Source organism: Anomaloglossus baeobatrachus, chromosome 1 (assembly GCF_048569485.1).
Source record: "Anomaloglossus baeobatrachus isolate aAnoBae1 chromosome 1, aAnoBae1.hap1, whole genome shotgun sequence".
Classification (NCBI taxonomy): domain Eukaryota; kingdom Metazoa; phylum Chordata; class Amphibia; order Anura; family Aromobatidae; genus Anomaloglossus; species Anomaloglossus baeobatrachus.
In genome coordinates, this window is record NC_134353.1 from 359920004 (window position 1) to 359942631 (window position 22628).

A 22628-nucleotide genomic window follows, 5' to 3' on the forward strand; every position below is an offset into this window, starting at 1 on the left:
TCACAAAACCAGCAGCAGCTGCAGCGTCTGTGAAACAAGCGCTCCATGCACCGTCCCCATGGGGACACAGAGTACCTTTAGATGCAGGGCCCTGTCCCTGATGATACAAAGTCTCCTGTCCGGCAGATTCCCACAGGGGCTGCGGAGGGAGCCCTGTCCCAGTGAATGGATGACCGGTTAGGATCCCACTTCTCCCAGAGCCTCTAAGTGAAGGAAAACGGCATGTGGCTTCAGCCTCTGTACCCGCAATGGGTACCTCAACCTTAACAGCACCGCCGACTTAGTGGGGTGAGAAGGGAGCATGCCGGGGGCCCTGTGGGGGCCCTCTTTTCTTCCAACTGATAAAATCAGCAGCTGCTGCTGACTAAAATGGGAGCATGAGTGGATGTGTGCCTCCTTCCACACAAAGCATAAAAACTGAGCAGCCCGTGATGCACGGGAGGGTGTATAGGCAGAGGGGAGGGGGTTACACTTTTTAAAGTGTAATACTTTGTGTGGCCTCCGGAGGCAGAAGCTATACACCCAATTGTCTGGGTCTCCCAATGGAGCGACAAAGAAATTATCTTTTTCTTCATCGTTCCTTATGGGAGACCCAGACCATGGGACGTCTCAAAGCAGTCCATGGGTGGGAAATAAACAAAACTGAGAAGTAGGCAAAACCTAACTTCACAAATGGGCGACAGCCGCCTGAAGGATGCGTCTGCCCAAGCTCGCATCTGCCGAAGCATGAGCATGCACTTGGTAGTGCTTCGAAAAGGTGTGCAGACTAGACCAAGTGGCAGCCTGACAAACCTGCAGAGCCGTAGCCTGGTGCCTGAAAGCCCAGGAGGCACCGACAGCTCTGGTCGAGTGCGCCTTAATCCCCGGCGGTGGAGGCACCTGAGAACACTGGTAGGCATCAGAGATGGCCAACCTAATCCAACGAGCTAGAGTCGGTTTAGAAGCCAAGAGACCCTTGCGCTGACCCGTGGTTAGCACAAAAAGTGAGGTGCACCGCCTAAAAGCGGCGGTGCGTGACACATAGATTCGGAGCGCCCGCACCAAATCCAAGGTATGCAACGCCTTCTCAAAGCGATGCACAGGGGCCGGACAAAGGGAAGGCAATGAAATGTCCTGGTTAAGGTGGAAAGAAGACACCACCTTAGGGAGAAAATCCGGAGTCGGACGGAGAACCACCTTGTCCTGGTGAAACACTAAAAAAGGTGACTCCGAAGAGAGCGCAGCCAAATCAGAGACTCTCCTGAGAGAAGTTATGGCTACTAGAAAAACCGCTTTCTGTGAAAGTCTAAACAAGGGAACCTCCCTAAGAGGCTCAAAAGGGGGTTTCTGTAAGGCCGTGAGGACCAGATTAAGATCCCAGGGATCCAAAGTCCGCCGGTAAGGAGGAATGATGTGAGATGCGCCCTGCATGAAGGTGCGCACCTGAGCCAGTCGGGCGATACGCCGCTAGAATAATACCGACAGAGCTGACACCTGTCCCTTGAGGGAATTGAGGGACAGTCCTAGCTGCAGACCGGACTGTAGAAAAGACAGGATGGTCGGCAAAGAGAACGGCCAAGGAGCATGGCCGGAAGAGCGACACCAGGACAGGAAAATCTTCCAAGTCCTGTGGTAAATCTTGGCCGAGGAAGACTTCCGAGCCTGAGTCATAGTGGAGATGACCTCAGAAGGAATGCCTGAAGCCGTCAGGATCCAGGACTCAAGAGCCACGCCGTCAATTTGAGAGCCGCAGAATTCTGGCGGAAAAACGGACCTTGAGAGAGAAGGTCTGGGCGGTCCGGGAGATGCCACGGCATTTCTACGGACAGACGGAGCAGATCTGGGTACCAAGCTCGCCTGGGCCAGTCCGGAGCAATGATTATGACCCGACGGCCCTCCATTCTGATCTTGCGCAGAACCCTGGGCAAGAGAGCTAGAGGGGGAAACACATAGGCCAGACGAAACTGAGACCAATCTTGAACCAGCGCGTCCACTGCGAAGGCCTGAGGATCGTGGGAGCAAGCCACGTAAACCGGGACCTTGTTGTTGTGCCGGGATGCCATTAGATCCACTTCCGGAGTGCCCCACTTGCGGCAGATTGACCTGAACACTGCCGGATGCAGGGCCCACTCGCCGCTGTCCACGGTTTGACGGCTGAGATAATCGGCCTCCCAGTTTTCTACGCCTGGGATGTGGACTGCGGATATGGTGGACTTGGAGTCCTCCGTCCACTGAAGGATGCGTTGAACCTCCAACATCGCCAGGCGGCTGCGAGTCCCGCCCTGGTGATTGATGTAGGCAACCGCTGTCGCGTTGTCCGACTGGACTCGAATGTGCTTGCCCGGCAACAGGTGGTGAAAGGCTACGAGAGCTAGAAGAACAGCCCTGATTTCCAGCACATTGATCGAGAGGGCTGATTCGGACGGAGTCCAAGTGCCCTGTGCTCAGTGGTGGAGAAATACTGCCCCCCAGCCGGAGAGGCTGGCATCCGTGGTGAGGATCACCCAGGACGGAGTCAGGAAGGAGCGTCCCTGTGACAGAGAGAGGGGCCGAAGCCACCACTGAAGAGAGCTCCTGGTCTGCGTCGACAGAGCCACTAGCCTGTGCAAGGAAGAGGTCCGCTTGTCCCAACAGCGGAGAATGTCCAGCTGCAGGGGACGCAGATGGAACTGGGCAAAGGGAACCGCTTCCATTGACGCCACCATCTGACCCAGCACCTGCATGAGGTGCCTGATGGAATGACGGCGGGGCTGCAACAGAGAGCGCACCGCCAGATGAAGGGACTGCTGTTTGACTAAGGGCAGCTTCACAAGTGCCGGCAGAGTCTCGAATTGCATCCCTAGGTACGTAAGTTCCTGGGTCGGGGTCAGAGTGGACTTGGGCAGATTGACAAGCCACCCGAATTGAACAAGCGTGGCGAGAGTGTGCGAGACACTCCGCTGGCAGTCTGCACTGGATGAGGCCTTGACTAGAAGGTCGTCCAGGTAGGGGATTACTGCCAACCCCTGGAGATGCAGGACCGCAACCACTGCTGCCATGACCTTGGTGAAAACACGAGGGGCCGTGGCTAACCCGAAGGGGAGAGCCACGAATTGGAAATGTTCCTCTCCGATTGCAAAGCGTAGCCAACGCTGGTGTGAAACCGCAATAGGCACATGCAGATAGGCATCTCTGATGTCGATGGATGCTAGAAAATCTCCTTGGGTCATTGAGGCAATGACCGATCTCAGAGATTCCATGCGAAAGCGCCGCACCTGAACATGCTTGTTGAGAAGCTTGAGATCCAGGATGGGCCGGAATGAACCGTCCTTCTTGGGGACTAGGAAGAGGTTTGAGTAGAAACCTCTGAACCGTTCCCGGGCGGGAACCGGAACAATTACACCGTTGGTCTGCAAGGATGCCACGGCCTGTGAGAAGGCGGCGGCTTTGGAGCAGGGGGGAGTGGACAGAAAAAATCTGTTTGGCGGGCTGGAAGAAAATTCCATCCTGTAGCCGTGGGAGATGATATCCCGCACCCACTGATCGGAGACGTGTTGAAACCACACGTCGCCAAACTGGGAGAGCCTGCCACCGACCAAGGACGTTACTGGCGCAGCCAGATAGTCAAGAGGAGGCTGCCTTAGTGGCAGCGGCTCCTCCGTTCTTCTGAGGACGCGGCTTCGCGCGCCAGTTCGGTTTACGATCCTTGGCTGAGGTAGTGGACGAAGCTGAGGGCTTAGAGGATGACCAGTTAGAGGAACGAAAGGAACGAAACCTCGACTGGTTCCTGCCCTGGACAGGTTTCCTGGTTTTAGTTTGTGGCAAGGAAGTACTCTTCCCGCCAGTAGCTTCCTTAATAATTTCATCCAGTTGTTCACCGAACAGCCGGGACCCAGCAAAGGGGAGCCCAGCAAGGTACTTCTTAGAAGAAGCGTCTGCTTTCCACTCTCGAAGCCACAAGATCCTGCGGATCGCGAGAGAATTAGCGGAAGCCACCGCTGTGCGGTGAGAAGCCTCTAGAATGGCAGACATGGCGTAGGATGAAAAGGCCGAAGCCTGGGAAGTTAAGGCAACCATCTCGGGTATAGAGTCCCTGGCGAGGGAATGTATCTCCGCCAGAGAGGCAGAGACTGCCTTAAGAGCCCACACTGCTGCAAAAGACGGGGAGAACGAGGCTCCTGCCGCCTCATATACATATTTGGCCAGAAGGTCAACCTGGCGGTCAGTGGGATCCTTAAGAGAGGTGCCATCGGCCACAGATACGACTGTCCGGGCTGAGATTCTAGACACCGGAGGGTCCACCTTTGGGGACTGAGCCCACTCCTTAACCACCTCAGGTGGAAAGGGAAAACGGTCATCAGAACTACGCTTTGGAAAGCGTTTGTCAGGACAGGCCCTGGGCTTGGTAACAGTGGCCTGAAAACTGGAGTGGTTAAAAAATGTACTCCTAGCTCTCTTAGGAGAGGTAAACTGGTGTATTTCTACCAGAGAGGGTTGTTCCTCTGACACTGGTGGATTGAGGTTCAGTACGGAGTTAATGGATGCAATCAAGTCACTAACATCCGCATCACCCTCAGATAAGTCAATGGGGTACATAGAGGTAGCGTCTGAGCCCACAGTAAAAGTATCCTCCTCGCCCTGCACCTCAGCTCGTGAATCAGAGCCGTGGGACGAGGAAGGAGAAGGGTCCCTGCGTCTCCGTTTAGGGGGACGGGGTCCTAAAACATGTTCTGAGAGCTCTGCAGAGCTCGGAGCAGCAGAGGCACCCTGAGAAGGGGGCTGATGCATGGTCAGCAGAGACCGGGACAGCTGTCCCATGGAGTCGGCAAAAGACTGGGAAATAGCTCTAGAAAAAGATGCTACCCAAGCCGGGGGTTCAGCCACCGGGGCCGGAGCAGCCGGGGGGACCCCTGAAGAGGCTCCAGGCTGAGGCACCACCATGTTAGAGCAGGCATCACAATGTGGGTATGTGCTCGGTTCAGACAGAATGAGCTTACATGCAGTGCATACAGAGTACAGCTTAGCAGACTTGCTCCTAGTGACAGACATGCTGCTGAGGTGGAGGCTCTGCAGTAAATAATACACTCCTTTAGAATGACCCCCTGAGAGTGTATAATAAAGCCCACAACCAGAGGTTGTGGCTTACCAGACCGCTTTTTGTGTGCCCTCCGGATTCCACAGCTCGGACCCCCAGTGGATGCAGCAGCTGCAGCAGCCAGCGCCGATCAGTGTGAGAACGCTGATAAAATGGCGCTGGAGTGAGGAGGGGGGGCGGGGATTAGCCCAAGAGCGGGAATCCGGAGGGCCAAGGAGAGATACAGAGGAGGGAAACATCTCCTCAGAGAGGAGTGTCCTCCCCTCTGCTGAACGGCCGGTGGGCGGCGCCGCACTGTTCCCCTGCAAAACTGACATGCAGAGGGACTGAAACCGAAACTAGGCCGCAACTGAAGCCGGGGCCTAGATTTTTACATGCGGCCGACGAGCAGGCACCCTCGCGCGGTTCTCAGGAAAAACCCAGAGAACCGGACGGAAAACACAGCAGAGTTACAAAACATACTCTCCCCTCAATAAATGTACCCGGGACCCCTGAAAAACGTCTCAATACTTGGCTTTTGAGACGCAGGGCCAGGTCCCTGGGGGGGGTTAAACGCTCCGTCCGGCAGGATCCTGACAGGGCTGCGGATGGAGACCGGTCTCCTGTAAAGCAGAGAGGACCGTGATGGCTCCCACTTCAAGCCAGAGCCTCAGAGGATGGTGAAGGAGCACGGCATGTGAAGGCTCCAGCCTTGTAAAGTCAACCTTAACAGCACCGCCGACACAGTGGGGTGAGAAGGGACATGACGGGAGTCCAGACTGGACCCGCTTTTCTTCCATATCTTTGAAATCAAAAAACTTAAAAATTAAAAATCAGAGAATGCATGTGTGTGTGTGACCTCCTGAACATAAAGCATTGAACTGGTTAGATTGTCATCCAGGGGGTGTATATAGCCCGGAGGGAGGAGCTACACGTTTTGAGTGTAGTACTTTGTGTGTCCTCCGGAGGCAGTAGCTATACACCCATGGTCTGGGTCTCCCATAAGGAACGATGAAGAAAAGTTCAATAAAGAAACCGAAAGAATTGCTTTTATGATTCAGCTCTGAAGCCAGCAGAAAAATAAACATGGCTGTATTACACAAGCTGTAACACAAATAATGCTCTGGTCACTTATGCATTAACGCCTCCAGCAACTTGGTTAGATTTGATGGCAAGAAAAGTACTGCATGCAGCGCTAGGGTAGATTTCCACTAAGAAAAAAGGGGCCCCCAACGGTTTTATACCTGTAAAATAACAAAAAGAGCAAATATTCACCCTCCCCAGCTTCAGTGCTGGCTCTCCATCACTGGTACTTACTAAAAAAGGACATAATACTGCCCCCCCCCCCTGCCGCCCCACCACTGTGCGGAGCTGCCGCCCAACCTACACCCCACCTACTGTCTCCTCCCCAAAATCCTTTAGAATGTAAGCCTGCAAGGGCAGGGCCCTCTTCCCTCTGTACTAGTCTGTGTATTGTAACTTGTGTATGTATTCTGTATGTAACCCCTTCTCAAGTACAGCACCATGGAATTAATGGTGCTCTATAAATAAATAATAATAATAATAATAATAATAAAAAAAAAAAATATCACAGCATCGCCTTTTTTTCTGTGATGTTCTCTCCATCATTGCTCATATCTTAGTTTTTTGGCTACAATGGTGAAATCATGTCAAATCTGTACATCACTTATGTAGATGGCATGATGCCTGATCTCACTGATTGGCTGCAGCTGTGATGTTTACTGTGGACCGGTACAACGGCGCAAAGCTGGTGCTACCGCTAGAGAGAAGTCCCAGAAAAGGCAAGCTCTTTTTGTTATTTTAGAAGTACAAAGGTTTCAGGGACAATTGAGGCCACCTTTCTTAAAGCGAAAAACCTCTGAAAGGTCAAAACAACAAAAACCATGGCAAACCCAATGTAAGGTCAATGCGGTCTGCCAAGATAGAAAAACCGTAAAAAGAGGTCTCCATCTACAAACAAAAAAGTATCGCTAACATATTAGAGTACCATTTCATTGTAGAGATATTTTCAAAACCATGCAAAGTACAATGAGGCAAAAGTTATACAAAACTAATACAGTTTGTGTTAAAAATAACCTAGACTGTTTGCACTCACTTATCTAGCCACTTGCGGATCTGTGCCAAAACAAGAGCCCTGTGGTGAATAGTTTCTAAGTTACCCCGTGGCATCTGTAAAAATAAAATAAAATAAGTCTACTGTTTCTAAAAAAAATACTTTATATAAATTATAGAAGTATTTAAATAAACACATTAATTGGTTAATCATTAAAAATTCTGTTCTCGAAATAGATGCGGGTATTCGTGATGGGACCTAGAACTATCAGACAGACATTTGTGGTATATCATGTGGGTTTGCAAAAAATATTTGACTTGGGAATAACCCTTTAAAAGTAGTTAAAAGCGAATGTGTCAGCAGGTTTTTACTACCTCATCTGAGAGCAGCATGATATAGGCAAAGAGATCCTGAATCCAACAACGTATCACTTAAGGCCCTGTCACACACAGAGATAAATCTTTGGCAGATCGGTGGTTGCAGTGAAATCATGGACATATTGTTCCATTTGTACACAGCCATAAACCTGGCACTGATTGTCCACAATTTCACTGCAACCACAGATCTGCCGCAGATTTATGACAGGGCATGCGCAGAACAGTGAAGGCAGAGGGGAACGTGCGGGCACGAGATTATGGGCGGGAGCTTGCTGATGAAAATCACAGCACCACCCACAATCTCGTGCCTGCGCAACGTCACCAGCGGTCCCACTGTGCAGTCCCGCAACAGTGGCACGGCGCATGCGCAAGACCTCGGACGTACTGGGCGGCGTCCTGAGGTATGTAAATGAGCGTTGGGGGACGGCCTAAAGCGGCAGGAGGGACAGTAACGGACAACAGACAGCCCGCCCACGTGTACCATTAACAAGATTTTCAAACTGAAAGGTACCACTTTATAAACTATTTATTTTGATCTAAAAGGGGGCAGAATAACTATAGGAACATTGCTAGAATGCAGCCCAGGAGCTGCAGAAGGGGAAACTTTTAGGTTTAAGGCAAAATTTCTGCTGACAGGTTCCCTTTAACAACTGTTTGGCAGGGATGCTAGCTGTCAGACCCCAACCTATCTGTTACTGATGACCTATCGTAAGATCATCAATATCTTTGCAGTGGAAAACCCCTTTAAAGAGTTAAGGGGGCTTTACACGCTGCGACATCGCTAATGGGGTCACGGAATTTGTGACGCACATCCGGCCGCATTAGCGATGTTGCTGCGTGTGACACCGATGAGCAATTTTGCATCGTTGCAAAAACGTGCAAAATCGCTCATCGGTGACATGGGGGTCCATTCTCGATTATCGTTACTGCAGCAGTAACGATGTAGTTCGTCGCTCTTGCGGCAGCACACATCGCTATGTGTGACGCCGCAGGAACGAGGAAGCTCTCCTTACCTGCGTCCCGGCCGCTATGCGGAAGGAAGGAGGTGGGCGGGATGTTACGTCCCGCTCAGCTCCGCCCCTCCGCTGCTATTGGGCGGCCGCTCAGTGATGTCGCTGTGACGCCGCACGGACCGCCCCCTTAGAAAGAAGGCGGTTCGCCGGTCACAGCGACGTCGCCGGGCAGGTAAGTATGTGTGACGGGTCTGGGCGATGTTGTGCGGCACGAGCAGCGATTTGCCCGTGTCGCGCAACAGATGGGGCGGGTACCCACACTAGCGATATCGGGACCGATACTGCAGTGTGTAAAGTAGCCTTTAGGCTCTATTCACACTAGAAAAAGGATTTTTCTCAAGACATTTCTTGAGAGTCTGAAACATTAGCGCACTAGTGGTCAAAAAACGCACCAAAAACCGCATGCGTTTTTACCATGTTTTTGGTGCAGTTTTTCCGCAGGTTGGTCCTGGTGTTTTTTTTTACCATTATCTATGGCAAAAAATGCAGGCACCTGCAGAAAAGAAGTGACATGCACATTCTTTTTGTCAAGAAATTCTGCAGAAAGAATGTTCTTGAGAAAAAAACGCAATGTGCGCACAGCTATATTTTTTTCCTTAGGTTTTGCTGGGGAATGTCTGCAGAAAGGTTACAACCATTTTCTCAAGAAATTTCTGCAGCAAAAAACGCAAAAAAACGCAGTGTGCGCACAGGGCCTATGTTTCATATTCTTTTCTTCAGGACTAAAATGCTCATGTCCATAGCTTCCCTCTTTTCAAAGGGCGGCACGCTCCTGATGACTGAGAGTTCGGGTCAGCAGCATGGTTGGGCCACTTGTCAAAATGGAGTAGTCGCCCATACAGCTAGCGGAGGCAGCTTTACCTTCACAGGCCTGAGGCTGGCTAGTGCCTGCAAGTGGAGGGCACTATTTATCTAGGTAATTGGTCACTCAGACTGCAGACAAGCTGCACATTATGGAAATAAAAATCCCTTCGTAAATAGCAAAGATGCTCGTTTTTACAAGTACTTGAGACAACCCCTTTAAGGACCGTTCTTTGTAGTAATGTTTTCCACGTGGTACCGCAAACCTGAGTCACTTCTGCACTGCTAAACAATTCATTTCAGGGAAGCAAACTGGACAAGTTATTCATGATTACTTCAAGAATCCAGAAAATAGTACTGTAAAGGACAAGGTAACAATGGGGTAACTTGTTATTGTTCTCCAGAAAAACACTAGCTCACCTGTAAGACCACCTTGGTGTCCTGTGGGACCACAGTAACAATGCGAGATCCTCGCTCCACTTTGCGAATAGTCTCATCGTTAGTGTTTGATGTGCTATTTAGGAGTGTTTCTAGAGCTGCAATGAACAATTGGAAAACTGAGTCTGTTAAAGTTTGTTGATTATATTAGTACTAAAAAAGACTCAAAATCAACGTATAAGTGCAATATATTGTATGCAACCTGATTAGTATGGAAATGCAGGTAAGGAATAAAGCTAGTGTCACACATAACGACGACGACAACGACGTCGCTGCAACGTCACCATATTCTGTGACGTAGCAGCGACCATAGATGATCGTTAGTAAGCTGTCAAACATATTAGAAAAAGCAGCGACGGAGCAGCGATCATAGCGACGTCGACGGTCGTTATGTGGTTTCAGACGTAGCGTAGCGTCGCTGCTGCGGTGTCAAACACAAGGATTATCAGCTTATCAGCATGGCGCAGCGGGATAGCAGCGATCAAAAAATGACTTCGAGCATTCAGGAGCGAGCAACGATTTCGCAGCAGGGGTCTGATCGTTGTTATGTGTCACACACAGCAACGTCGCTGTTGAGGTCGCTGCAACGTCACAGAATATGGTGACGTTGCAGCGACGTCGTTGTCGTCGTCGTTATGTGTGACACCAGCTTAACTCATTAACTAACAAGATGGCGGCTTATTTCACTTCCAGTAAAGCTTACCTTTCACTGATGTATCTCTCAGTGACACACATCTGCAGGTATGAGAGTGGGTGGTTAACAGCAAGAAGTCCTCATATATAGCAAAGGATGTGATATTTGTAGCTACCTGTCACATAAGCACATTAGAAAGGATAAATATACAATGCAAACAATTAAATCATTAAAGGAAATTTATCTCCAGGTTTTTGACACCTAATTTGAGAGCAGTATAATGTAGAGAAAGAGACACTGATTCCAGTGATGTGTCACTTACAACACTTGCATTGTTTTGCATCCGTCACAATCAGTTGTGTGACTCATGCAATGGATGTGTTGCAGATAGTGGCACAACTGATGTGACTGATGCTGCGAAAAACCCAAAAACAAATCTGTTTCTGGTTTTCTTTTTACTGTTTTACCGGCGGCTGGCTTTTGTGAACGATCAGCTGATCGCCCAGCGGCCGGCTGTGAACGATCAGCTGATCGCCCGGCTTCACAAAAGCCAGCTGCTGGGCGATCAGCTGATCGTTCACAAAAGCCGGCCGCCGGGTGATCAGCTAATCGTTCACAAAAGCCGGCCACCGGGCGATCAGCTGATCGTTCACAGCCGGCCGCCGGGCGATCAGCTGATCGTTCACAAAAGTCGGCAGCTGGAACTAGAACTGAATTTACAAATCGATCATGGTTTTTTACTGTGCGCATGCTCACAGTAAAAAAAACGATCCGCCGCACACTAAAAACGCTACATTCTGCGTTGCTCCCGCCCGACGGTTAGTCAGTAAATGATTGATCCGTCACGCGGCGGAGGAAACGCAAGGCCATCAGTCACAATCCGTCACTATTAGAAGCCCATGGGGAAAAAACGGATTCCTGCAAAATATTTTGCAGGATACCGTAATTCCTCAAGACGACGGATTGTGACTGATGCAAAACAACGGAAGTGAGAACTTAGCCTTACTGGACTGCATGATGCAGCCTTGATAAAAATCAGGATTTTCTCAGGAGCAGGTTATGACTAGATAACTACAGTGTTTCCTTGCAAATAACACCTAGCCCAAAAATAGGCCCTAGCATGATTTTACAGGATTTTTGGAGTGTGCTTAAAATATAAGCCCTACTCCACAAATAAGCCTGAGGTACAGTCAAGACGTACTTTTTGAAGGGGGGGGGGGACATCTGGTGAATTGCTTATGGCCCCCATTCTCTTAGGGATCCCCAGCATTTCCATTCAGAGGTTAAAATGGGTTAAGGACCTTTGTTGACTTCATGGTCATGTGACCATGGGGTCACCAAAGGTCCTTTAACTGCAGGAGTGTAGAGGAACTGAAAAGTAGACAGGCTGGTATGTATCGTATGTGCAGTGTGTGTATACTTACATGTGTATGTGATGATGACATGTTGTATTTGAATATATGAACCTGATTTTATATGCTATTATTTATTGGACACAGTGTCTTTGACCTCACATAGTTTTGGCTTTTGATTCCATTTAAAACACATATTACATGGTATTACACTGATATGTGAGAAATATGTCTATATATATTTATATATATTTATACTCCAATTTGTGGTCACACACAGGTTTTTTTTTTGTAGTTTATTTCCAGAATATTCTTGTTCATAATTATAGGTGGGGGGAGACCATGCAGCCATTCTGACAACATGCTCCCAGCCAGATTATATTGTTAATGTCTTTTGAATATTGTTACATTATTTTTGTTATTAGTATTTATTTTTATAGCGCCATTTATTCCATGGCGCTTTATATTTGAATTATTTTTGAATATATGCAGAATTTTTTGTTCAAGAATAAATGTGGTCTCTTGTTCATAGAAAAGAAAACATCCCCTGAAATTAAGTCTTGAGGCCGCTTTACACGCTGCGACATCGTTCAAGCGATCTCGCTGGGGTTACGGAATTTGTGACTCACATCCGGTCGCTTTAGCGATGCCGTTGCGTGTGACACCTTTGAGCGATTTTGCATCGTTGCAAAAACGTGCAAAATCGCTCATCGGTGACATGGGGGTCCACTCTTTAATATCGTTGCTGCAGCAGTAACGAAGTTGTTCCTCGTTCCTGCGGCAGCACACATCTCTCCGTGTGACACCGCAGGAACGAGGAAGCTCTCCTTACCTGCCTCCTGCCCACAATGCGGAAGGAAGGAGGTGGGCGGTATGTTCGTCCCGCTCATCTCCGCCCCTCAGCTTCTATTGGGCGGCGGATCATTGACGCAGCTGTGACGCTGAACGAACCGCCCCCTTAGAAAGGAGGTGGTTCGCCGGTCACAGCGACGTCGCAGGAAAGGTAATTAGTGTGACGGGTCTGGGCGATGATGTGCGCCACGGGCAGCCATTTGCCCATGTCGCACAACCAATGGGGGCGGGTACCCACGCTAGTGATATCGGTACCGATATCGCAGCGTGTAAAGTGGCCTTTAGCCCATCTTTCGAAGCAAAAAACTAATATAAGACCCTGTCTTATTTTTGGATACTGTATAAACCCGACCCCATCACTGATTGACAGCTTTGTGTGTACACTGTGCATAGGCAGAAAGCTGCTAATTAGTATTGTGGGTGGGTTTATACATAACTCAATATTCAAAGAAACTGGTAAAATCTGCAGTAGATAAAAACGATTTTAATCAAAACTGCACCAAGCAGCCCAATGAAGGGAATTTTGTTTACTTACCGTAAATTCCTTTTCTTCTAGCTCTAATTGGGAGACCCAGACAATTGGGTGTATAGGCTATGCCTCCGGAGGCCGCACAAAGTATTACACTCAAAAGTGTTAAGCCCCTCCCCTTCTGCCTATACACCCCCCGTGCTCCCACGGGCTCCTCAGTTTTGGTGCAAAAGCAAGAAGGAGGAAAAAGAATTATAAACTGGTTTAAAGTAACTTCAATCCGAAGGAATATCGGAGAACTGAAACCATTCAACATGAACAACATGTGTACACAAAAAAACAGGGGCGGGTGCTGGGTCTCCCAATTAGAGCTAGAAGAAAAGGAATTTACGGTAAGTAAACAAAATTCCCTTCTTCTTTGTCGCTCTATTGGGAGACCCAGACAATTGGGACGTCCAAAAGCAGTCCCTGGGTGGGTAAAATAATACCTCGTAAGAGAGCCGTAAAACGGCCCTTTCCTACAGGTGGGCAACCGCCGCCTGAAGGACTCGTCTACCTAGGCTGGCATCCGCCGAAGCATAGGTATGCACCTGATAGTGCTTCGTGAAAGTGTGCAGGCTCGACCAGGTAGCCGCCTGCCACACCTGCCGAGCCGTAGCCTGGTGCCTCAAAGCCCAGGACGCGCCCACGGCTCTGGTAGAATGGGCCCTCAGCCCTGATGGAACCGGAAGCCCAGCCGAACGGTAAGCTTCGATAATTGGCTCCTTGATCCACCGAGCCAGGGTTGATTTGGAAACCTGTGACCCTTTACGCTGGCCAGCGACAAGGACAAAGAGTGCATCCGAGCGGCGCAGGGGCGCCGTACGAGAAATGTAGAGTCTGAGTGCTCTCACCAAATCTAACAAGTGCAAATCCTTTTCACATTGGTGAACTGGATGAGGATAAAAAGAAGGCAAGGAGATATCCTGATTGAGATGAAAGGAGGATACCACCTTAGGGAGAAAATCCGGAACCGGACGTAGAACCACCTTGTCCTGGTGAAACACCAGGAAAGGGGCTTTGCACGACAATGCTGCTAGCTCAGTCACTCTCCGAAGAGAAGTGACTGCTACTAGAAAAAACCACTTTCTGCGAAAGTTGTGAGAGGGAAATATCTCTCATTGGCTCGAATGGTGGTTTCTGAAGAACCATCAGAACCCTGTTTAGATCCCAGGGTTCTAACGGCCGCTTGTAAGGTGGAACGATGTGACAAACCCCCTGCAGGAACGTGCGTACCTGTGGAAGCCTGGCTAGGCGCTTCTGGAAAAACACAGAGAGCGCTGAGACTTGTCCCTTAAGGGAGCCGAACGACAAACCCTTTTCCAGTCCAGATTGAAAGAAGGACAGAAAAGTGGGCAAGGCAAAAGGCCAGGGAGAAAAAACCCTGAGCAGAGCACCACGACAGGAAAATTTTCCACGTCCTGTGGTAGATCTTGGCGGACGTTGGTTTCCTAGCCTGTCTCATAGTGGCAAAGACGTCTTGAGATAACCCTGAAGACGCTAGGGTCCAGGACTCAATGGCCACACAGTCAGGTTGAGGGCCGCAGAATTCAGATGGAAAAAACGGCCCTCGAGATAGCAAGTCTGTTTGGTCTGGTAGTGTCCACGGTCGGCCGACCGTGAGATGCCCCAGATCCGGGTACCACGACCACCTTGGCCAGTCTGGAGCGACGAGGATGGCGCGGCGGCAGTCGGTCCTGATCTTGCGTAACACTCTGGGCAACAGTGCCAGCGGAGGAAACACATAAGGGAGCTGAAACTGCGACCAATCCTGAACTAAGGCGTCTGCCGCCAGAGCTCTGGGATCTTGAGACCGTGCCATGAACATTGGTACCTTGTTGTTGTGCCGGGACGCCATGAGGTCGACGTCCGGCACCCCCCCAGCAGCAACAGATCTCCTGAAACACGTCCGGGTGAAGGGACCATTCCCCTGCGTCCATGCCCTGGCAACTGAAATAATCTGCTTCCCAGTTTTCCACGCCTGGGATGTGAACTGCGGATATGGTGGATGCCGTGGCTTCCACCCACATCAAAATCCGCCGGACTTCCTGGAAGGCTTGCCGGCTGCGTGTGTCGCCTTGGTGGTTGAAGTATGCCACCGCTGTGGAATTGTCCGACTGAATTCGGATCTGCTTGCCCTCCAGCCACTGCTGGAACGCTTTCTGGGCAAGATACACTGCCCGTATGTCCAGAACGTTGATCTGAAGCGAGGACTCTTGCTGGGTCCACGTACCCTGAGCCCTGTGGTGGAGAAAAACCGCTCCCCACCCTGACAGACTCGCGTCTGTCGTGACTACTTCCCAGGATGGGGGTAGGAAGGATATCCCCTTCGATAATGAAGTGGGAAGAAGCCACCACCGAAGGGAAGCTTTGGTCGCCTGAGAGAGGGAGACGGTCCTGTCGAGGGACGTCGGCTTCCTGTCCCATTTGCGTAGGATGTCCCATTGAAGGGGACGCAGGTGAAACTGCGCGAAAGGGACTGCCTCCATTGCTGCCACCATCTTCCCCAGGAAGTGCATGAGGCGCCTCAAGGGGTGTGACTGGCCTTGAAGGAGAGATTGTACCCCTTTCTGTAGTGACTACTGCTTGATCAGCGGAAGCTTCACTATCGCTGAGAGGGTATGAAACTCCATGCCAAGATATGTCAGCGATTGGGCCGGTGTCAGATTTGACTTTGTAAAATTGATGATCCACCCGACACCCTGGAGAGTCTCCAGGGAAGCGTCGAAGCTGCGTTGGCATGCCTCTTGAGAGGGTGCCTTGATCAGTATCCAAGTACGGGATCACCGAGTGACCCTGAGAGTGGAGGACCGCTACTACAGTAGCCATAACCTTGGTAAAAACCCGTGGAGCTGTTGCCAGGCCGAACGGCCGTGCCACGAATTGCAGGTGTTCATTTCCTATGGCGAAGCGCAAGAAGCGCTGGTGCTCTGGAGCAATCGGTACGTGGAGATAAGCATCTTTGATATCGATCGACGCAAGGAAATCTCCTTGGGACATTGAGGCGATGACGGAGCGGGGGGATTCCATCCTGAACCGTCTGGTTTTTACATGTTTGTTGAGCAGTGTCAGGTCCAGGACCGGGCGGAAAGACCCGTCCTCCTTTGGGACCACAAACAAGTTGGAGTAAAAACCGTGGCTCAGTTGCTGAAGAGGAACCGGGATCACCACTCCTTCTGCCTTCAGAGTGCGCAGCGCCTGCCGAAGAGCCTCGGCTCGCTACTGAGGCGGGGATGACCTGAAGAATCGAGTCGGGGTACGAGAGGTGAACTCTTATCTTGTAACCGTGAGACAGAATGTCTCTCACCCAGCGGTCTTTTATTTGTGGCAGCCAGGTGTCGCAAAAGCGGGAAAGCCTGCCACCGACCGAGGATGCTACTAGAGGAGGTCGAAAGTCATGAGGAAGCCGCTTTGTTAGCGGCACCTCCGGTGGCCTTTTAAGGACGTGACTTAGACCGCCATGCATCAGAGTTCCTTTGTACTTTCTGAGACCTTTTGGACGAGGAGAATTGGGACCTGCCCGCGCCCTGAAAGGGCCGAAACCTCGACTGCCCTCTCCTCCGTTGGGGTATGTCCTGTTTGGACTGGGGTAAGGATGTATCCTTTCCCTTGGATTGTTTGATGATTTCATCCAGACGCTCGCCAAACAGCCTGTCGCCAGAAATTGGCAAACTGGTTAAGCGCTTTTTTGGAAGCAGAATCTGCCTTCCATTCCCGTAGCCACAAGGCCCTGCGGAGTACCACCGAATTGGCGGCCGCGACCGCCGTACGGCTCGCAGAGTCCAGGACAGCAATAATAGCGTAAGACGCAATTGCCGAGGTCTGGGTGGTAATGGATGCCACTTGTGGCGCGGCCGTGCATGTGGCTGCTTCAATTTGTGCTTGACCTGCTGAGATAGCTTGTAGCGCCCATACAGCTGCGAATGCTGGGGCAAAAGAAGCTCCGATAGCTTCATAGATGGATTTCAACCAGAGCTCCATCTGCCTGTCAGTGGCATCCTTGAGCGAGGCCCCCTCGTCCACTGCAAGTATGGATCTAGCCGCCAGTCTGGAGATTGGAGGATCCACTTTGGGACACTGAGTCCAACCTTTAACCACGTCAGGGGGAAAAGGATAACGTGTATCCTTAAGGCGCTTAGAAAAAACGCTTATCTGGACAAGCATGATGATTCTGGACTGCCTCTCTGAAATCAGAGTGGTCTAGAAACATACTCGGTGTAAGAGAAGCTGACTCCTCCGCCGGAGGAGCTGAGGGAGAAATATCCAGCATTTGATCGATGGACGCAATAAGAACGTTCAGTATGGCGTCCCCGTCTGGAGTATTAAGATTGAGAGCGCCCTCAGGATCCGAATCCTGATCAGCTGTCTCCGCATTATCAACCAGAGATTCCCCCCGCTGAGACCCTGAACAATATGATGTCGAGGGAAATTCTAAGAGAGCCCGCTTAGTCGGTCTGGGGCTGGGGTCTAAGTCAGAACCCTCAGCCTGGGATGCATGAAATACCCCGGGAGGACATTGTTGGTCCAACTGAGGGGGTCAGGGAACAATGATTCAACAGAGTCCCTTTGCTGAGATACCGGCCTGGACTGCAAGGCTTCTAGTATCTTAGCCATAGTCTCAGAGAGTTTTGCAAACTCCGTCCCCGTCACTAGGACAGTGTCAACAGGTGGCTCCCCCTGGGCCCCTCTTAGCAGAGGCCCTGGCTGAAGAAGTGACACAGGGGCCGAACATTGCACACAATGAGGGTCAATGGAACCTGCCGGCAGCTGGGTCGTACAAGCGACGCAGGCAGCATAATAAGCCTGTGTTTTTGGCACCCCTGCCTTTTGTGGGCGCCATGCTATTGTTTTCCCTGAGTAACACACTAGGGTATATAGCCAGAATGAACTGTGCTCATACAGTGTAAAATATATACTAAAAACAGATAATGTATCAGTACACTACAGCACCATGAGGCTAGCACCACAGGTGCTGCTTACCAGCCGCCTAAAGCGGTTATGAGGCCACCAGAGACCGTGTCTGGGACTCTCAGGGTTTGTCCCTCTCTGCAGCGTCGTAGGAGCTGACAGGAAATGGCTGCGGCGTCCTGACGAGAGGAGGGAGCCGTGGGCGTAGCCGAGGTGCTCACACTGTGCACAGTGAGGGGGGTGGAGTATGGAAATCATACTCCAGCCCTCAGTGCTGCTCTTCCATGCAGCGTCCCGCCCTTCCCCTGCCTGTCAGGGCTGAGGGCGGGAGAAAGTGAAACTAGGCCGCAAGCCAAGCCGGGGACTCGAGTATAAGCGTGGCCGCCGTAAAAGCGCGGCCAACGCCGAAGTCCCCGGCGAACTACAAGTCCCAGCCGCGCCGCAGTTTCCCATGGCAGCGGCGGTTAGCGCGGTAGCCTCTACATATAAACACACTCAGCGACGCTGAGTGTGTAATGGCACAGTTTAACCCGGTCCCCCGGTGCACTAGCACACCCAGCAAAGCTGAGGTGTTGCCGTGCGCGGTCCCCACAGGGATACAGAGTACCTTCACGTAGCAGGGCCATGTCCCTGAACGGTACCCGGCTCCTATCCAGCAGGCTCCACAGAAGTTGTGGATGAAGCACGGTCTCAGTGCCTGGAGACCGATAGGATCCCACTTCACCCAGAGCCCTGAGGGGGATGGGGAAGGAAAGCAGCATGTGGGCTCCAGCCTCCGTACCCGCAATGGATACCTCAACCTTAACAACACCGCCGACAAGAGTGGGGTGAGAAGGGAGCATGCTGGGGGCCCTAAATGGGCCCACTTTTCTTCCATCCGACACAGTCAGCAGCTGCTGCTGACTAATCTGTGGAGCTGTGCTGTGCGTGTCTGACCTCCTTCGCACAAAGCAAAAAACTGAGGAGCCCGTGGGAGCACGGGGGGTGTATAGGCAGAAGGGGAGGGACTTAACACTTTTGAGTGTAATACTTTGTGCGGCCTCCGGAGGCATAGCCTATACACCCAATTGTCTGGGTCTCCCAATAGAGCGACAAAGAAAAGTGATATATCAGTGGAATCAAGGTCTCTACCCCTACATCATGCTGTTCTCAGATGGGAATGCAAAAAACATGATGACAGATCCCATTTAAAGTTGGAAATGAAAATGAGAAACACTTACCACCAAATTATTGATGAATAAACGAGATCTGTCAGTAATGCCCAACACAACTTCCTGCAGTAGAAAGGTGGAACCTGATTGTTACATGGGTTAATAACACTTAAAGTTTGTATAAAGGCACACTGTTCCTCCTATCTAATGATACTTGTGCGTTAAACATCGTTATGCTGGACCCTTCATTAAAGGGAACCTGTCATCAGAAATTTAGCTATAAACCTAAAAGTTTCCCCCTCTGCAGCTCCTGGGCTGTATTCTAGGAAGCTTCCTATAGTTTTTGTGGCCCCTTTTATTCCAAAATAATTACTTTATAAACTTGTACCTTTTCGTATGCAAATTTCTTAAATCTTCCATGGGGGCGGGCTGCCTGATGTACGTTGCTGTCCTCCTGACGATTTACGCCGCCCCCAAACGCTGAATTTCAAACCTCAGGACGCCGCCCCTGGGCGCCCGTGGTCCTGCGCATGCGCTGTGCTACTGTAGCGGTTGCGTGCACGTGTGACCGCTGGTGACGCTTTTACGCGGGCACTGACTGCTCCGTCCGCTCCTCCCATCTATTTCCTGCTGCTGAGCAGGATGGGAAGGAGGTGACGTCCGGTCATCTGGCCAGCGAGCGTTTGCGCAGAACGCTGGAGGAAGAGGGGAAAGTGCGGTCACGAGGTTATGGGCGGCACTTGCTGATGACACTCACAGCGCCGCCCATAACCTCGTGCCCGCGCAAAGTGTCACTAGCGGTCACACGTGCACACGGGCGCCAAGGGGCGGCGTCCTGATGTTTGAAATTCAGCGTTCGGGGGCGGCGTAAATCGGCAGGAGGACAGCAACGTACATCAGGCAGCCCGCCCCCATGGAAGATTTAAGAAATTTGCATACGAAAAGGTACAAGTTTGTAAAGTATTTATTTTGGAATAAAAGGGGCCACAAAAACTATAGGAAGCTTCCTAGAATGCAGCCCAGGAGCTGCAGAGGGGGGAACTTTTAGGTTTACAGGTAAATTTCTGATGACAGGTTCCCTTTAATCAGGTCATCAGCCCCTAATAAGCACAAAATATTATTTAGCCACAAATGAGAGATAATGCAGAGACTATTCAGATTCAACTCTGCACTAAATGTATCCGATGAAGTTCATTGGAGACAGTATATCTCTATCTGTCTCCACATACACACCATCATCATTCAACCCACACACGCTGAACTCAAGCAGTGACTAATTCAGCTCCGCTGTCAGCAAGTGTCATAACGTTACTGCACGTATTAAAACAGTGCAGCTATATAGTAATAGTGTTCCCTAATACAATCTTTACTGACTTATTGGTGGTGTTAATAGTTGCTAAGGAATTTAAATACGTTCCTCCTTGGGAGCCTTTAATATTATCTAGAGTGTGAATAAAGAGGAAAAGGAAAAATATTGTTTCGGGTGGATTAAATATAGGTTCCTATGAAAATATAGAGGGAACTATAGGTTATATATTCACCAAGTGAACTACATTAAAATTGATAAAAAATATATAACATTGAATAAAGAGTAAAAGATCGCCTCTCGTTAATAAATATAATTTTTCCTGATATATCAAAAATTATATTAAACCTGAAAAAGAAAAGATAGTATCAAATAAGGAGTAGAATATCTTTTCCTCATTTAAAATGTTTTTTCTCTTGCAAAAATTTCCCTAGTTTCACACCTTTGAGTGAATTTTGTATCCAAGTGGGATATTTGTACCCTTTGAAAGGCTCAATTTTTATGGTGGAGGTGTAGATATAATACAAAGGAACCTTGGATTATGAGCATAATTGATTCCAGGCGTGTGCTCTTAAACCAAGTTACTCATATCAAAGTGAATTTTCCCATGGGAAATAATTAAAATGCAGACAATTCGTTCCACAACCCAAAATATTTACTGTATGTATACAAACCTATTACAGTAATACAAAATAATGTGCTGTAAAAAACATAAAACAAATTAAACTGCACGTTAAGTGACAATAGAATTGTTGGTGTGCGGGAGCTACAATATAGAGAGGAAAAATGATGTATAAATAAGACAACCTTTATTCTAGTACAATACACACAAAAAAAACCCCAGCCCAAATCTATTCTCCCCAAAATAGGGGCAGAACTGAACCAAATGTGGGATAGGAATACTGCCCAGGCAATTAGATTACAGTACAAGCAATCTGCTGTACTGGATAGCAGAAAGGAAGTATAATACTGTATCCACAAATGCAAATTAATAGACATGCTATATAGTATATACTGTACATTGGTATACTGTATACAGTAAATATGTACAGAAAGTTACCTCCAGAACGGGTCAGAGCGTGGTGAAAGGACAGAACCGGAAGTGTGCACGGTGAGTATTTGCTCTTATTGTAAAGCATTCCTCTCAGTGTAGTGTATTCATATAAAATCATTACAATACACTAATACATAATGCTGTACAGTAAAAAAAACATATAAAACAAAGTAAACTGCCCTCTAGCTTACAATAAAATTCTTTGTGTACGAGAGGTACAGTATAAGCAATGTGCTGTACTGGATAGCAGAAAGAAAGTACAATACTAGATCCACAAATGCAAATTAATAGACATGCTATATAGTATATACTGTACTGTACAATGACAAAAAGAAGAAAAAAACCAGCTCACCCTTTCAGGAGATTCAATTTCAGCCAGAACGGTGCACAGACTTAAAGGTAGTTAGACCTCACTACCACAGGTATTGAGAGAGGAAAAAGTTATTCAGCATCCAGTTCCAGAAGGTTAAAAGTCGATTTTTATTCAGAAAATAATTAAAATTCCATGTTCCATAATTGCATTAAAAACGCATCATAGCTAAGATGTGTTTTTAATGCAAATATGGAACATGGAATTTTAATTATTTTCTGAATAAAAATCGACTTTTAACCTTCTGGAACTGGATGCTGAATAACTTTTTTCTCTCTAAATGTACTGTACAATGGTATACTGTATACAGTACATATGTACAGAAAGTTACCTCCAGAGCGCGGTGAAAGGACGGACCCGGAAATATGCACGGTATTTGCTCTTATTGCAAAGCATTGCTCTTAAACCAAGTTACACATTTGGAAAAAGCTTTGCTTGTCTTGCAAAATGATCTCAAACCAAGTTACTCTTAATCCAAGGTTCCACTGTATATATATATATATATATATATATATATATATATATATATATATATATATATATATATATATATATATATATATACACATAATATATATATACATATATATATATATTTATATATATATGTATTGTGAGGTAGCACGGTTGGCTGCGCAGCAGAAGACACGGGATCCAGGCATTAAGGTTCACAGCACACGGTTTTAATCCAAACAAAAGTCCACAACAAAATACATGTGCCTCTCTAGCAGAGAACTCAGGGAGTTCTGTTCACTCCC

At 49.0% G+C, this 22628-nt stretch overlaps 1 protein-coding gene across 2 annotated transcripts in view; it reads right to left on the reverse strand.

Annotated features, from left to right (window-relative positions):
• The window catches only part of ELP1 (elongator acetyltransferase complex subunit 1), a 216587-nt gene that overhangs the window by 84212 nt on the left and 109747 nt on the right, over nt 1-22628 (reverse strand). For both annotated transcript variants that reach the window (XR_012754623.1, XM_075352448.1), the window contains exons 17-20: nt 19210-19263; nt 10439-10544; nt 9718-9833; nt 7149-7222 (exon numbers count right to left, since the gene is read on the reverse strand). Coding sequence is in view for 1 of the 2 variants with exons in the window: in XM_075352448.1 (XP_075208563.1) it covers nt 7149-7222; nt 9718-9833; nt 10439-10544; nt 19210-19263 (350 nt within the window). In the remaining variant the exon portion in view is untranslated. The remainder of the gene's footprint in view (nt 1-7148; nt 7223-9717; nt 9834-10438; nt 10545-19209; nt 19264-22628) is intronic.